Here is a 17,693-nt window from a genome sequence, read left to right on the forward strand (position 1 = left end):
CTTCCTTCCTTCCTTCCTTCCTTCCTTCCTTCCTTCCTTTTTATTTCCAGACAGGCTGTCTCTGTGTAGCCCTGGCTGTCCTGGAACTCACTCTGTAGACCAGGCTGGCCTCACATTCACAGAGATCCACCTGCCTCTGCCTCCCTGTTTCCCGCTTCCCTGCTGGGATTAAAGGCGCGCACCCTCACCACCGAGCAGTGCATGCCCTTCAGCCTGGGATTCACTCATTTCTCCATTCCCCATCCTGATGCCTGGTGATCTGCCTTGCAGTTGGCCAGGGTTAGGGGTAAAGCCTAGGTAAGGCAGAGTCACAGTTTTGTTACAGCTTTCACCAACAAAACAGCTGAGAGATCCACTCAAGTTGAATTGCATTGTGGGTAACACTCCCAGGTACAGACCAGCATTCATATTCATCTTTTTTTTGGTGGGTATTTTTGACTACAGAACCTGCTTTACATGTGAGCATAGGACAGTCTGTTTCAGTGAGATCCTGATTGTCCAGTTCACATTCCAGTTCACAGAGTGGCCGGGCTTGATTGAGGTCACCCAGACATTCAGTGCATCTGGCCTGCAGCCAGATCGCCTGTCACCAGCTTCTATTCATGCTGTCGTGCACTGCCTGGGGCCTGGTAACGTCAGGAAGGAGATCAGTATGAAAAGCTGACTTCCATGGATGGCCCTCGGCTGGGCTGGTAGCCTGTTTTACTCTCACGAGCACATTTTGGTTTTCTTTTATCCTATTCAGAATGGTAAATCTAGAAAACAGTGTCAGTGACAAAATAAAAGGGCTATAAATGGCAGAGTTTAAACTAATAGTTTAAAAGTAATTATCCATGGAACAAATTCTAGGATGTATCCTTCGGGGTGTCATTCTTTTCATGAACTATATTAAAAGGCAACAATTTTCTTCCTTATTCATTAACATCGTTTGCTTCTGTCAGTTTCTGTACCACTCACAGTCATTTTCTAATCCTTAAAAGCTGTCCCTGTCGGGTGGTGGCGCACATTTTTAATTCCAGCACTTGAGAGGCAGAGGCAGGCAGATCTCTGTGAGTTTGAAAGTGGTCTACAGAGCTAGTTCCAGGACAGCCAAGGTTACACAGAGACATCATCTCAAAAAACCAACCAAACAACCAAACAACCAAAAAGCTGTCCCCTTTTGCCACTGCCACATCTTGTTGTCTAGATTTAACTGACAGACTAAAGCTAAAGCACTTTTGCCTGCGTCACAGGTGCATCAGCCAGCCTTGACCCCGTGTTCTGTGTTGAGTACAGTACATGGGAAGATGGGCCTGTGCAGGAGGGACAGCTTATAGGTGTAGGGCCTGGCCGCCTGAGCAAGGGATATGCGAATGGAGCAATTCTGTTTGCCTGCTAAAAGCACCTCAGAGGAAAGTAAGCATAGGAAAGCTACAGTTAGACCAGGAGGCTGGTCTGAATTTCTACTACTTTTTAATTTCAGTTCGGGGTTGACCTACAGAGAAAGGTCAAGGAGGGCATGTTCTGGCTTTGTGGGCCAGTATGGTATAAGAATTCTATTGTGTTTGTAACCCACACCAGCCATATATAATAAAATAAATAAAGACAAAGTTTATTTTCTGTGGCCGCTAGCCCAGGTGCCAACTCCTGCTATTGTTTATAAAGGACTCATTAGCAAATTGTTAGAGCTCTATTCTTTTAAAAAGTAGCCTTTCTTTCCTGGTATCAAAAGCAATAGGCATTTCTTTTAGAAACATAAAATACTGTTGCATGGACCTGGGGCACTTCACAGTTCTGAGCATCTGAGATAAGTGCAGATGGAGTTTGGCATGACTTTCACACATATTCCATCCCTGGTTTTAACCTTTGCTTGTTTAATGGGTTCCATTTTCCCCGTGCATTATCCCTGCCCTAGTCTAGTTGATGGCCCTTTTCATAGGTCTGGAGCATATCAGCGGGTCCTGCTGTCAGAGGGAATAGACAGGGCTCTTCTCTGAAGTCATGCCTCACAGTGATTAAATGTTTCCTGGGTCACTTTGTCTCTAATTTACATATGAATTTATATATGCCCAACAGAGGAACATTCAATATTTATGTAAAATGTGATGGTGTTGGAAGATGCGTTGGTAACTACGATAATCGTGGAAGTTTTGGAGAACTGGCCTTAATGTACAATACACCCAGAGCAGCTACAATCACCGCTACCTCTCCTGGTGCTCTGTGGGGTCTGGTGAGTGAAATATTTGCTCAATCTAAATGTTATTATTTTTGATTATTATTATGACAGTGTTTAGGCAGATACCCTGATGCTGTATTTTAATTTTAATCAGTAGTTTTATTTGGGATCATGAGTCGTTGGCATTTATTAAGCATTGCTAGATGCTGCACAAAGACTGTGCTAAGTCAAAGATTGATGTCATGTCTCTCCCCAAGTCAGGAGCTTGAATATACTGGCCGTTGGGAATGACATCAGATCCAGAATGTTCTAGTTTTATCCATGCTTTCCAACCACAAGCCACAACAGCTGGAGACATGGCTCAGTCAGCAAGCTGCCTGCTGCACACAAATGAGGATCTGAGTTGGGATGCCCAGAACCATTGTAAAAAGTTGGGCAGAGTGGCTTGTGCCTGTGACTTTAGCATGGGTGATGGGACCACAGAGACAAGCAGACCATGACGCTCACTGGCTAGCCAGGCTGGCCAAGTCAGAGAACCTCAGGTTCAGTGAAAGACCTTGTCTCAGTGGTGGAGAGAAAAGACATCTGACGTCAGTGTCTGTCTCATGTGTGTGCACGCACAAGCATCCAGTTACACATATGCACATAACTTTACTATCAAATATGAATACCACAGAGAGAGAGAGAGAGAGAGAGAGAGAGAGAGAGGGCACCTTCGGTATTTTCCTCAACAGGATCTCTGAGGTACATAGTACAGTCTGATTAATCAGGGGTTTCCAGAAAGATCAACTTCAAGTCACAAGTGGGAACTCCTTAGAAACACACATCCTAGGCCCGGCCAACTGATTCTGACTCCTGCAACAAGAACCTTGGAGAAGGGGCGGAGGAGCCCTGTACTGGCATAAGCCTTCCATGTGATTCTGATATGTGCTGCAGTTTGAAAAAGCACTAAATAAATAAATAAAAATAATAAACAGTTCTCTTGGTTAGTAATGTAGAGTGAAATACCCATGTTTTTCATTTGCAATATTGAAAAGAAAAAAAAAAACAACCTTGTCTCTATCCTACACAAATCTAATCATCCTCTTTGGGTGGGTCATGGATGTTGGTGTGGACTGAGCATCCCTAATCTGGAGACTCAAACTTTGAAATGCCCTCCCGATCCAGAACATTTTGAGCACTAACGTGATCGACCCCACCACTGTGGTTCCATGCCTTGCCCAATATTACAGGTCAGTCAGAATGCAAACACATGACACATACCTACACATTACTTCCGAGCAGTGTATATGAGATACACATGAGCTGTGAATTTGGTGTTTGGACTTGAGACATGCTCCAAGCTACTCTGTTGGGAGTTTTCAAAATCTGGGTAGTTAGGGGTGGGGGTGGATGGGGAGGTGGTGCCTAAAGTCTGAAACACTTTTGTCTCAAGTATTTCAGCCAAGATAGTCTCAGTCCATCTCTTTAAATAAATGTCTTGATGGTAGAAACTTTGTTAAGCGTTGGTTGCAGACACATTTGGGTGAGGAGCTCGGGAAGCGCTGGGGGCTCTTCCTCATGGTAGCAGAAGACAGAGCGTCAATGCCAATAACTGGATCTGGAAGGCTGGGTTTAAGGTGGGGGTCTCAGGCTTTGCTTGGAAAGCTTGCAGACTCCCCCGGGCACCCACTCCGCACCCTGCTGACTGCAGATCAGACAGTAATCTAAGGCGAGGCTGAGCTTGCTTCGAATCAGCTCCCAGGAGGTATCTGCCCTGCCTGGTGTCACCCTTTGCCTCAGGCAGCACTGACTGACAGGACCGCTTGGGACACAGAAGCAGAACATCCTGTGTTCTTGACACGCAGTTGTTAGGTTTTTCCCTCCGGTCTTTGTAGAAGAAGAGGTTTTAACTTTCCGGTTTCAGAGGGTTAGGGTTTCCAAGTGTGCACCTCATTTTCCTCAGCCTTTGGCTCAGAAGTTGGCTCAGCTCATAAAAACATCTCACTCAAAGAGATGGGATACTTACAATTTCTTTTTATTTGAGCCAAGCAGTTTATTTTGTGCCTATTAAAGGAGTCACTTCTGTAAGTTATAGGGTACAAAGTGGAGACTCGTGTGGAAAGGACCATATCCCCTGAGTGTGTTAAGGATGCTCACAGATCTGTTTATCTGACGCCAACAGAGAGCAGCCGAATCTGACCAGTCCTCACAGTGGTGGGGTTCACCTCGTGTCCACCATGACCTGCCTACCACAGAAGGTGTGACTACATTTTATGTAGCCATGCTGCCCAGGTTGCCAGTCAGAGTGAGGGTGTCAGACAGCAAGGAGGCCTCCTCACGCATCCTCGGTTCATGAGCACGTGTCTTCTTGTTCTGCCCTCCCTAGCATGGATAGTTTCAGCTAATGGTAACTAATGTACAAAAGGCTCAGAGCTTTCGTGTGCACAGTTCTTAAACGTCTAAGAAACATTTTCAGAGATGTTTTTTTTTTTGGTAGTCTGTACATGTTAATAACATAACAGGGATAGTTTCTGATGCATGTATAAGTGCAATATCTTTAAAATTATAATTAACATACTTTCATTGTGTTTGAAACTTGCTTTTTAAGAGCAATCTGCACAACCAGTCCCTAGAGCCTCACTCTGTAAGTAGCACTCTGCAGCTGTTGGCCCTGAGAGCTTAGCAGAAGACATGGCCACTGCAGTGACTCAGAGAGGCCACTGTTGGAGCTACTGAGAAGAGAGCATTTGGATTTGTTGGGTCACAATGGGTTGTGAAGTGGCGGGCCATTTATTTACAGACAGTTCTTCCTGAGAGATAGAATTCATGATTTATTTCAAAATGGCGGAACTACTTCAGGCCTCCCTGTTATAACAAAAACAAAAGGTCTGTCTTTAAAATATAGCTGCTTTCCAAATCTGTCTAGGACAATCACATAGGATACTTTTATAGATGTAAATTATTTAGCCAGACATGAAAAGATTTTGAGTCACTGTAAAGTCTTTAGTTTAAAAAAATTTTTTTTTCTCAGTAAATTCTGATGTAGAGCCAGGCTTCAAAAGAGCTCAATATTTTGTGAAATAACTAATAAAATTGAAAAATAAACTTTTAATTTTTGTATATTGGGGGACACATATGTAGAGGTCATTTGTGCCCTGCTGACTGAACACAGGCCATTAGGCTTGGCAGCTGGTGCCAAAGGACAGCTGGCATCTAAACGGTAATCTCTGGAAACAAGATTTCGAATTTCCGAGTGTCTCTGTGTATTTGGCCGTTAGCACAAACCACCATAGGTGGCCCAGACATTCACGCCTCACTGTTCTGGAGGCTAAGATCTAAGACTCAAACAGAAGAACTTTGGTGTCTGGTAGAGGGCCAGCTCCTAGGCGGCCATCTTCTTGTTCTGTCCTCATTTGCTGGGAGGGGCAAGGCAGCTTTCAAGAGAATTTTATGGGAATTGTGTAATTCTATTTATGACAACTCCATACTCCTGGCCTAATCACCCTTAAGGCCCATCTCCTAATACTGCCATGCGGTAATTTAGGATTGCAACATAGGAATTTGAGGAGGGGTTCCATTTAGTCCATCATGGCTAGAGTTACATCCACAATATATTGGAGTGACAAGGTATTAATTAAATACTATCCCATTTTAATTTTACGAAAGTGGTAAAATTATTCATCAGTGGATCCTGAACTGTATGGTTTTGGGGTATTTACTTAAGAATGAAAGCATTTTATGAGAATTTTTACAACATAAACATCTGGGGGAAATAGCTTTTTGAGCTGCTTTGTGTAAATATTTCTGTCATTCCTAAATTCAGCTCTGCATTTTTGAGATCATATAAACATGAAAAAACTTAGACTGTAAATATGGTAAAGTTTGGAATAAGACCTCAGTCAAAATTAGTTTCTTTGTGCCTTCACATTTTAAAAAAGAAAATTCTGATATTATGTGGGTATGCAAAAGAACTTCATAAATACATATTTTAAAAGAATGCTTACATTATCAATGCTTTATGGATGAGTTCTTTTCATCTAGTGTTTCTGGTAGTTTTTATTTCCGTGTGTATGAACTTCAGAACATGACAACCAGAGTGCATTTATTTCCGTGTCTTTGTGTCTTACTGAAGTAAATATTTAAGAAAACAGTGCTGCAAAGAATGCCCTCCGAGATTGTCTGTCCTACTTCATTTTTTATAAAAATCCAGGTCTGGTCCCGTCTACTTACGTGGATTTGCAACCCTGCCATCTCCAGTGAGGGTGCAGTATTGGGGGGTGTGTGTGTGTGTGTTTTATAGTGTGACAGCGCCTCCTTGTGGACATAGTGCAAGGCACTGTTGAAAATCTGAACCTCTCTTCCCAACCTTCCCCACGCTGTGGGGATTCCAGTCCTAACATTATGTAGCTATTTCATAGCTATAATTTTTCTACTGTTATGAATTTTAATACAAATATTCGATGTGCAGGATTTCTGATATATGACTCCTTTAAAAGGGTCGTTCAACCCCCAAAGGGGTTGTGGCTCACAGGTTGAGAATCAGGTCTAAATGAATGCTTCCTTTTCTAATTAAAAAAATAATAATAAAACATTTTTTATATGGTTTTGTAGAAAATTTTGTGACTAAAGAATTAAAAATATGAAATTAGTTGAGAGTATAATTATGCTTTTACTTTAAAGTCTTCAATTATTGTGTGTTTCTTGAAGGGAATGTAACTATTTGTTCATACTTTAACTGCATTTGTATTTGCTACTCTCTCTTCAGGACAGGGTAACCTTCAGGAGAATAATTGTAAAAAACAATGCCAAAAAGAGAAAGATGTATGAAAGCTTTATTGAGTCACTGCCATTCCTCAAGTCTCTGGAGGTGAGTTGTGCTTTCATTCTGCTGTGATGGCTGCTTTGTTACGAAGAACTCATTTCTTGAAATGTCCTCCTGATAATCTGATAAGGTGGTCCAGCTGATAAAAAGGCCAACTAGGCTGAGAACCTGAGTTGAATCCCCAGAACCCATATAAAGGTGGAAAGGAATCCCCTCACGCCACAGTGTGTTCTAGTACCCCACAGTAATAACAATATAATTTTAAAGTGTATTCATATTTTACTATGAAAAGAACAGATAAGGACATTAGGTTTATTTGCTATTTCTTTTACTACCTGTAAGTACATTTTGTTCTGGTTTTTTGAAAATAAGACTATTCTCTAGACTAGTAATTTTATATGTACTGTTTCTCTAGTGGTAGGCTTAAGAAAGTTTAGCATTCAATGTGTTGACCATGGATGGATATAACCTATAACCTATAACCCCTGCTCGGACTTAGCCCATGGTAGCTCAGTATCCAAGTGGGTTCCCTAGTAAGGAGGACAGGAATTGTTTCTGACGTGAACTCATGAGCTCCCCCTCCCCCCTGAGGGAGGAGCAGCCTTGCTAGGCCACAGATAAGGACATTGCAACCATCCTGAAGATACCTGATAAGATAGGACCAGATGGAAGGAGAGGAGGACACTCCCTCTCAGTGGACTCAGAAGAGGGCAGGGAGGAGATGAGGGAGGGAGGGGAGGATTAGGAGGGAAAGAGGAGAAGGCTACAGCTGGGATACAAGTGAATGTATAGTTATTTAAAAATTTAAAAAAAGACTACTAAAGAAAAAAAAAGAAAATAAGACTATTCTCTAGACTAGTAATTTTATATGTACTGTTTCTCTAGTGGTAGGCTTAAGAAAGTTTAGCATCCACTCATCATTCAATGTGTTGACAGGCTCTTCTGCCCTGTCTTTAGAATATTTGCATCCTTTTAAATCCCAGACAACTGCAGTCTTGTTAACAGCCCTTCTAGGTGATAGGGGAACTTTGAAGAAGGCCACCGAGGTTCTGCCTGGTCCTGTGCCATCAGTGTGTTTCCCTCTGGCAACATTTCTAACTGTTCCACGTTCATCCTGCCATAGACACTAGCTCTCCGCTGTTGCACAAACATGCCAGCCCTTACTTCAGACCTGTGCACTTGCTGTCTGCTCAGAACAGCCTTCTGCACACCTCTGTGACTCCTCCACAAATCTCCTTCATTTCTTAGTCCAAGTGTTTTCTGAGACCAGCTGTTTCTATCTGTGAGTGCAGACACTAATGAAAGCATTGTTACCTTACAAATTCAGCTTTGCCATAATTCCTTGTTAAGTGCTTTTCTAGACATTTCATAAAGCCTCATATTTGAACCCTTTTGAAAGTGATTATAGAGAAATGGACACATGTACCTATGGTGCCATAAAATGTCAACATAGTAGTGTCTCCGTGGGTTGTTGGTTTACCCTGGGAGAATCTTGGCCACGCTGTGGAACACATAGACAGCTGATCTCCTTTAGCAGCATCTGTCATCAAATAGAACACACCAGGGAGGTAATCCAGTCAGATCAAGGCATGTGACGTGACAGAAAGCAACCTGGAAGGGACTTTGGCAAACTGGAGAACATGTTCCCCCTCTAAGGGAGCAGCTGCCGTTCAACCATAGTTTTATTGCTGCCATATAGAAATTTGGGCTGGGAGTTGCTGAATCTTTGGGTATTTTACAAAAAAAAACAAAAACAAAAACAACAAAACAAAACAAAAACAAAAACAAAAACAAAAAAACCCATCCCAAAACCTAGAAATATAAATTTTGTATTTCAGCATTCTATCAGTTAATGTAACGACCATACAAGCAAACACTGTGGGTTTATTTAGCAGTTCAGGCTCCCCCTTTTAAACATATAAACTAGGTAGAGTACCTAATTTGTCTGTGTTACTCAGGGTTCTCTAGAGGAACCAAATTTATATAATGTCTGCATGCATGCCATGTATTAGAATGGCTTATAGACTGTGGGCCCACCAGTCCAGTGTCTGTCTCCCAATGGAAAGTCTAAGAAGCCAGTGGTTATTCAGTCCACAAGGCTGGCTGTCTCAGCTGGCCTTCAGAATCCCAAAGAAATAGGCTCTAATGCCAGGGCAGGAATGGACTTGCCAGCAAGAGGGAGAGCAAGCCAGCAGAGAGGAGGTGCGGCCTTCTTCCACGCCCTTCATATGGACTGCAGCAGCAGGTGTGGCCCAGGTTAAAGGTGGATCTTCCCACCTCGAAAGATCTGCATTAGAAGTGGATCTTCCCACTTCAAGTGATTTAATTAAGAAAAAAAAATCCCTCACAGATGTGTGCAGCCACACTGAGTGTTAATTCCATATGTAGTCAAGCTGAATTAAGAATAGCCACCACAGTCTCTTCCTAATACCGTCTTTTATTTTCATTGTAGGTTTCTGAACGCCTGAAGGTGGTAGATGTGATTGGCACCAAAGTTTACAATGATGGCGAACAGATCATTGCTCAGGTATTATACTGAACTGCCATTCAGGTTAAGCTTACATTCCAGAAGGTCTTAGAAATCCTGTTAAACTTTGCTTTCATAATTAGTATGCAGTGTTGAATTAAATGAATATTGCTTCTACCAAACAACTTATTAAAAATGCTTTTACAGCCAGTAAGTAATTTAGATGTTTTTCATTTATATAATTTACTAATGAATATGCATTAAACCATTACCTGGCTACTAAAATCTGTACACCTAAAGAAACTAATGAAGAGGGAGGACTCTTGCTAAAATGCTCAATTCCTATCCAGAAAGGCAAAGAGGATGGACATTAGAAGAAGGCAAAAAGAGGGAACAAGTCAGGAGCCTGACACAGAGGACCTATGAAAGGCTCTGCCCTGCAGACTATCAATGCAGATACTGAGACTTATGGGCAACCTTTGGGCAGAGTGCAGGGAATCTTAGGAAAGAAGTAGGAAACAGTAAGATCTGGAGAGGACAGGAACTCCACAAGGAGAGCAACAGAACCAAAAATTCTGAGCACAGGAGTCTTTCCTGAGACTGATACTCCAACCAAGGACTATGCATGGAGATAACCTAGGACCCCTGCACAGATGTAGCCCATGGGAGTTCAGTATCCAAGTGGGCTCCATTGTAATAGGAACAGGGACTGTCTCTGACATGAACTGATTGGCCTGCTCTTTAATTACCTCCCCCTGAGGGGGAAGCAGCATTACCAGGTCACAGAAGAAGACAATGCAGCCACTCCTGATGAGACCTAATTGACTAGGATCAGAAAGAAGGAAAAGAAGACCTCCCCTATCAGTGGACTTGGGGAGGGGCATGCATACAGAGGGTGGAGAAAGGAAGGGGTTGGGAGGAGAGGAGGGAGGGAACTACAGGGGGGATACTAAGTGAATAATTAATAAAGAATTTAAAAAAAAAACCTTCTGTAGCATGCTTGAGGAGGCATCATTTGAAATCAAAGTTCATGCAAAAAAAAAAAAAAAAAAAGGCTACTGGGTATGTAGTTAGGGTATGTAGTTGTTAGAGATGGCACCAGACTTTGTATCCCAGCAGTCTTTTCAGACCGGAAGTACACTGCCATGGACTGACATGTCCACTTGGTGCTTGAAGGCTGCAACAGCCCCAAAGCCAGCATATATTGCTCCCAAATGCTCCTGGGTACTTTGTGCTCATGCCAAGTCACTGTTACTTTTGGTGGACGCAGGGAGCACGGAAGGAGCTAACAGTCTGCTGTCGGAAGGGGCCGCTGGGATGCACAGTGCAGCTGTCCTCTGTGTGTACTGCTCAGCACAGAATTTGGGGAAAGGCTCCAGCCTGGTTATTTGCCACACTTTCTGATAAAGAATGTATTATTTCAAACACCTTTTACAAATAAAAGTGTTCCTATAGAATTATCAGTCATAACCCCCTAATGTAGAGGATAAAGTAGCCTCTTGTACATGACTTCCCTTTGGGATCTTTAGCCCACCTTCAAGGGCATGATTTCAAGCTTGTTGTGGGATTTGCGTTTCACCCTGCATTTTTTTTCTTTTATAGGGAGATTTGGCAGATTCTTTTTTTATTGTAGAATCTGGAGAAGTGAAAATTACTATGAAAAGAAAGGTAAGTATTCATCACTCCTAAAATCCCTCATATCAGCAAGGAAAATAATGGATTTTTGTTAAACGATCTTAGACTTCACTCTTAGACTTAACTGACCTCTTGTTGCCTTCTCAGGGTAAATCAGAAGTGGAAGAGAATGGCGCCGTGGAGATCGCTCGGTGTTTTCGGGGACAGTACTTTGGAGAGCTTGCCCTGGTCACCAACAAACCAAGAGCAGCATCTGCGCACGCCATTGGGACGGTCAAATGTTTAGGTAGGGTCCCATGGGGGCTGACTGTGTCTGCACTCTAGGCCCTCATCGCATTGGGGCCATTGTACTGGGTTTGAAAGGGCTGAGGTGCTCACTAAATATGACCAGGGTCTGGACTTACTTCAACTATTGAAATAAGAACTCCCAGCTAACAAGTTTTATAGCTAATCTGTCAAGAAAATGCCATGTACTGTGTTCTTCAAAAGAGAAGTCTAAAATGGCGCTTTTTATGCCGTTCATTATCGCGCTCTGCTGGGAAGTTGCAATGCCAGTTGAGATATGTACCCTTGCCTGGGACCAGCCTCAGAACTGTCGGAGCATAATCAGCTGCCCTTACTCAGCTTCTTGTTGGTTTGCTCTACCGGGGAGCTTGGAAGAAATGCCACTTTCAGTTGGAATCTATAGGGATTTTGTGTCTGAGAAATCACTCACTTTGGTAATGAGAAAAATGGTTCAGGAAACAGTGATATAAATGAATGACATTTAAAAAAGAAAAACGTAGACAATAATTATCGTCTCCCACAACTCAAAAAGATAAAAGTTAGTTTTAGTGCTTTTGAGATTTGCAAAGATCTTCAGAATTCATTCCTTACAGAAGTCACTTTGTAAAAGGTTTTCAATAAGTACAATATTAGTAAAATGATATTTTGGTGAAGAAGAAGACAAAAACTGACAGGAATTCTCAGAGCTATTGACTGTTAGACTAAAGGTGATGTGAGAGGAGATTCTCAAGTTTGTTCTGCAATAATTCTATTAAAGGAAGTGGGAGAAATGCAGGAAGTATAGAAAAGTACAGGAAAAACTAAGACCCGCCCATGTTGCCACCATCTGCCTGTGCTCTCACTACTGTAATTCCTTATGGCTTGATATGTATGGATTTTCTATTTTTAAACAATTTCCCACTATAGGAATTTTACTAACACATCAAACTTTTGCATTCTATGAAGTAAATATATATATATATATACAATAAATTGTCTAATCACTCACTGGGAAATGCTTTATGGACTTTGAATCCGATTTGTATGTGTATATATGCATGTATAGATAACTTTTAGTTTTTCCTTAGAATGGTTTTCTGCCCAGGTCTTTTAAAATGATTCTTTAATTAGTATATATTACTTGTATAAAGTTACAGCACTTTTTCATGCATAGCATGTGCTTTGCATAGTTACCATCATTACCCTCTCCTTCTCTCCGTCAGCCCCACCCCTCTCTCTCTCCGGGTGGGTGCAGTGAAATTCATTGATGGTATTCAAGAGAGTAGGGCTCCCTGGGCCCCTCCTTTATTCTTGGGGTCTGGGATGGAAACTGTGAGGGAGATGCTCAGTATCAGGGTCTGAGTTGGGACAGGGGCTCCTCTCTCTTGCTCTCGTGTTCTTGCTGGCATGGATGGGGTGAGTGGTTCAGGGCTTCTTACTCCTTGGAGGCCATGTAGGCCATGAGGTCTACCACCCTATTTCTGTAGCCATATTTATTGCCATAGCAGGAAACAAGCTTCCCTTGATGCCCTTGTCATCGAGGGCAATGCCAGCCCCAGCATCAAAGGTAGAAGAGTGGGAGTCAGTGTTGAAGTCGCAGGAGACAACCTGGTCCTCAGTGTAGCCCAGAATGCCGTTTAGTGGGCCCTGAGATTTCTGCTTCACCACCTTCTTGATGTCATCATACTTGGCAGGTTTCTCTAGTCGGCATGTCAGATCCACGACAGATACGTTGAGGGTAGGAACTTGGAAGGCCATGCCAGTGAGCTTCCCGTTCGGCTCTGGGATGACCTTGCCCACAGCCTTGGCTGCACCAGTAGATGATGTTCTGGGAAGCCCCACGGCCATCATGCCACAGCTTTCCAGAGGGGCCCTCCACAGTCTTCTGGGTAACAGTGATGGCATGGACTGTGGTCATGAGTCTTTCTGTGATACCAAAGTTGTCATGGATGACCTTGGCCGGGGGCTCAGCAGTTGGTGGTGCAGGAAGTATGCTGACAGTCTTGAGTGAATTGTCATACTTCTCATGGTTCACGCCCATCACAAACATGGGGGCATTGGCAGAGGTGCAGAGATGATGAAGCTTTTGACCCCATCGTTCAAGTGGGCCCCAGCATTCTCCATGATGGTGAAGACACCAATAGACTCCATACTTGCTACCAGCATTGCCCCATTTGATGTCCTGGAAGATGGTTATGGGCTTCCTGTTGATGACAAGCTTCCCTTTCTCAGCCTTGACTGTGCCGTTGAACTTGCCATGGGTACAGTTGTACTGAAACATGTAGAATGTAGTGAGGTCAGTGAAGGGGTCATTGATGGCAATAGGCTCCACTCTGCCAGATGAGCAGGGAGCCATAACCAGGTGCCAAATATGGCCAAATCCACTCACGCCAACCTTCACCATTGTTGCTAAGGGACAAGGCCGGCACTGCACAAAAAGATGCGGCTGTCTCTGGTACAGGGAGGAGCGGAGACCCCCATTCCACTTTTCAAACAGCCCCCCTTTCACTTTCATGGAAAGTTTTTTGAAATTTATTTAGATTCTTCATCTGAAAGAAAGCAGTGTCTATTTCATTTAACATGTTTCCAAACTTTGTCCATTTTTCTGCCAATGACATACAGTTGCTTCTCTGTATAGTTGAGTAATGCTCCATTGTGTACATTTTCCTTTTTCATTTGTTGATGAGAACTTAGGCTGCTTCCATGACCTGGTTATTGTGAGGGGCTGCAGTATACACAGGCTGGTGGATTCTCTATTGTATGCTGGCTTTGACTCCTTCAGGTATCTGCCTAGGAGTGGCAGAACCTGGATACAATTGAAGGTCTGATGTTAGTTATAGGGACTTCTATAGTTCGAGGGACTTTCCCCTCAATAATTTATATTCTCATCATGGTAGACAATGGTTCCATTCTTCGTGAGTCCTTGGCAGCGTTTGTTTCTGGGTGGCAGGTTCTTTGACTGGCGTGGGTGGACGTTTCAGTATAGTAGTGATCTGATTTCTCAGATGACTATTTTTTTAAATCTATCTATTGGCCACTTGTTTGGAGAAGTAGTTGATTTGCCTAGTTAATGACTCAGTACACGTCTAGGCTGCTTTGATTTTTACTAATGTGCCTGTTATACCATGCAAGAATGTCCACTAGGCCTTATAAACTCTGCCTTTTTACCTTTGCAGGTTAGAGAGAGAGATTTTGATATGTTAAGCAGTATAATGTTTTCCACTGTATATTATAAACTCAGTTTTAAAAGGCATGAGACAGCCAGGTCTTGTGTCTCCTGTTTGTAATTCCAGTATCTGAAACAAGAGGATCATAAATTCAAGCCCAGTTTGTTCAAGGTCAATGTGAACTACACAGCCAGGTTGCCTCCAAACCAGAAACACAAAATAAACACAAAATAAAAATAAACTGCTTGAGGCAGACAAGCAGAGTGATGCATATATTGATAGAAGCAGACAAAGGCATTGTGCTGGTCACTATTTTGAATCGCATAACAACTCAGTAATAAATAATTACATTTACAACAGTGGTATAAACTGTAAAATCTTCACAGCATGCTAGTGTAAACTCTAGAACAGGGTAAGAAACACTTTTGTACCACCTTTGGGTGTTTATATTGGGGTGTTTATATAGTTGGGATGAAGCATCAAAGTTCATTTTTGTGAGTTCTGAGCCTTGCCATGTTAGGACCCTAGTTTCCTCAGCACAGATCAGGGACCTCCCACCAAGTCTCACTACAGCTGCATACAAGGCCGTCATCTGCAGCGCATCTCAGACACTAGCCAGAGAGGGTCCTGTTTTCCTTTCTGAAGTGCATATTTTAACCTTAATTTTTTCACATTTTTATACTAGCTACCTAAAAATTATCTTGCATTGTTAATATATCAAAACTGCAATATCCTAATAGCATGACATAGTCGAAAGAAATGACCTAGCAGTTCCTGAGTTTTGCAAGGAATATATATTTTAATTTAAGTTTTTTCTTGTCTTAGCCATGGATGTGCAAGCATTTGAGAGGCTTCTGGGACCTTGCATGGAGATTATGAAAAGGAACATCGCCACCTATGAAGAACAGTTAGTCGCGCTGTTTGGAACAAACATGGATATTGTTGAGCCCACTGCATGAAGCAAAAGTATGGAGCAGAAAGACCGTTAGTGAGACAGTTGCATAGTAGTGGTTAGTCCACTGAGGATGTGTTTGTGTAGATGCCAAGCATTTTCTGTGATTTCAGGTTTTTCCTTTTTTAAACAAAAAAACATTTACGATGTATCAGTAAACAGTAGTGATTTAATAGTCAGTAGGCTTTAACATCACTTTCTAATGGGTAGTTCACAAATCAACATAATCATAAAAATGACTTTCTATGCCATAAAATTATTTGACTTAAAAAGTTTTATTCAAATGGTTATAATATATTGAGAGCATACATGTTTAAGAAGATGATTAAAAGATGTAAACATAGGCCAATCTGTGTGTTTGGATTATTCGAATAGTGTATTATTGACCATTTAAGAGGGAAGCTGGTTCGCGCGATCCAACATGGCCTCACATTCTTTTTATAATTCATCATACAGTAAAATGTCAGTCATTTCATTGTCTGGTTTTCTGGCTTGATAAGCTGTTTGTTAGCCTTGGCCTCTTGGTGAAATGATGTGAAACATCATATGCAATTTTTAAATTTTTTATATTTTTGCAATAAAGTACATCTTGACTTCTTTGACAAATGTCAGTCAGTAGCCTATGTAATTGAGTGGCTTTTGAGGCCTGGTAATTTAGTCATTATGATGCCTGGGCAAAGAGTCTTTTAAGATTAAAGGTCATAAATGCATTTTTCATCATCAAATATATATTATCACTGTTTCCTTTTTTATTTTGCAACTCCCTGTATTCTTTATAAATTGCATTTTGACATTTAATGTCATAAAGGTTTTTTTTTTTTTTTTGCTGTTTTTTTTTTAAGTCTATTTAAACTTAATCTGACTTTGTCCTCTAAAAGTCCCAAATCTTATATTTAGAAAAAGAAATTTTTTCCTATCAAGAAAAAGGAAGACTTTCCTATCAAAAGTTGTTTGGGATTCTTACCCACGTGCCCCTGGAATGCTGCTTTGCTCCTTATGGTCTGAGTGCTGCAGGCCTGTGTGCGCCTCTGTGCCCACGGTTTTCCGTCCTTGTCATGGTCACCAACCAGTAAGCTCACTCATCAGCAGCCAATCAAGCGTGTTATGTTTTTCCAACCCTCACAATCCCTATTACAGTGGTGGAAATAGGTTTGTATATTGCAAAGCCATACATGATTAGTGGAATTTCTGTACCACATCATCAGGCCTCGTCCTTGGCTTTAAAGTCAAGTCACAGTTAAAAGTACACAAAGACAAGATTTTTTTTCTTTGGTCACCAGGATGCTTATTTTTATGCCAAATAAGATGAATTGTTATATATGACCAAAGCAATATACTTACATGATTTTCAGGCCCTGTGACTAAATATCTAGAGACATCCTCAGCAGTCAATCACCTTTAAATGGGTAGTTTCATTTTGGGAAGCATGTTTCTAAGGAACAGGTATCTAAGTGTGTTAAATTCATCTATGGCTGTTGTGATCTTAGAAGAGAATGTTTATGGACCTACCTGTACAAGGAAACATGGCTAGAATGTTAGATAATGCATAAACAAGAAGTTAAAGTATATTAAGTATAGCTTTGGCTGTGTTTTAAAATATTAGTATTTTAAATATTAGTATTTAAAATATTAGTATTTTTACAAAATCTGTCTGTAGGAAAAAGAGCTCTGTTTACATGAAGGTAACATGTTTTCTATTTCAGAGTTCAGAAGCCATGTGTTAAACAAGGACATATTCCAAAAGCAGAAAGACAAGGAAAAATCCACCTAAATTCCTGGTTCATCATTCTGTGTTCTTTATTCACTTTTTCAAGTTCTCTTGTTGCATTGCATAAGCTGGTTGTTGACATTCATGGAACAGTAAACAAATGCCTGTTGAATAAAGAACTCCAACCAAGGCTATAAATGCCAGTTATGTCATTTTCAGTATTGTTGGTTATATTTAAATTTTCCTTATAATAAAGCACACTTTTATAATAAATGTATTAAGCATTGTTTTATTCTTTATTATGGATTATCTAGTGTACAAATGCAAAAAATCCATGAGATTTTGGTTCATGGAAACTATAACCCCATAGCATCCAGTAGTAAGTACAATTTTGCATGACTGTAAGTCTGTATAAGATTTTAACTATTATGATATGTTGCATATTATTTTTGCCATTTAGAATAACCAGATAAATATGGCTAATTGGGTGAATTTGTGTGTAGAACTTTCTAATTAAAACAGCTTATTTGGACGCCACTGT

At 41.4% G+C, this 17,693-nt stretch overlaps 1 protein-coding gene and 1 pseudogene across 2 annotated transcripts in view; one reads left to right on the forward strand and one right to left on the reverse strand.

Moving 5' to 3' along the window:
• The window catches only part of Prkar2b (protein kinase cAMP-dependent type II regulatory subunit beta), a 102,018-nt gene extending 84,589 nt beyond the window's left edge, over positions 1 to 17,429 (forward strand). The window contains exons 6-12 of one of the 2 annotated variants that reach the window (XM_055624584.1): positions 2,056 to 2,209; positions 6,903 to 7,004; positions 9,412 to 9,486; positions 11,029 to 11,094; positions 11,209 to 11,347; positions 15,318 to 15,458; positions 17,148 to 17,429. In XM_055624584.1, coding sequence (XP_055480559.1) covers positions 2,056 to 2,209; positions 6,903 to 7,004; positions 9,412 to 9,486; positions 11,029 to 11,094; positions 11,209 to 11,347; positions 15,318 to 15,451 — 670 coding nt within the window. In that variant the 3' untranslated portion in view covers positions 15,452 to 15,458; positions 17,148 to 17,429. Of the gene's footprint in view, positions 1 to 2,055; positions 2,210 to 6,902; positions 7,005 to 9,411; positions 9,487 to 11,028; positions 11,095 to 11,208; positions 11,348 to 15,317 lie in introns of both variants that reach the window. The other variant, XM_055624575.1, reaches the window with a different exon arrangement.
• Positions 12,736 to 13,729, reverse strand: LOC129689395 (glyceraldehyde-3-phosphate dehydrogenase-like; annotated as a pseudogene).
• Positions 17,430 to 17,693: the final 264 nt, after the last annotated feature.

This window comes from Psammomys obesus, unplaced genomic scaffold (genome assembly GCF_907164565.1).
Source record: "Psammomys obesus unplaced genomic scaffold, mPsaObe1.curated_primary_1811, whole genome shotgun sequence".
Taxonomy (NCBI): Eukaryota; Metazoa; Chordata; class Mammalia; order Rodentia; family Muridae; genus Psammomys; species Psammomys obesus.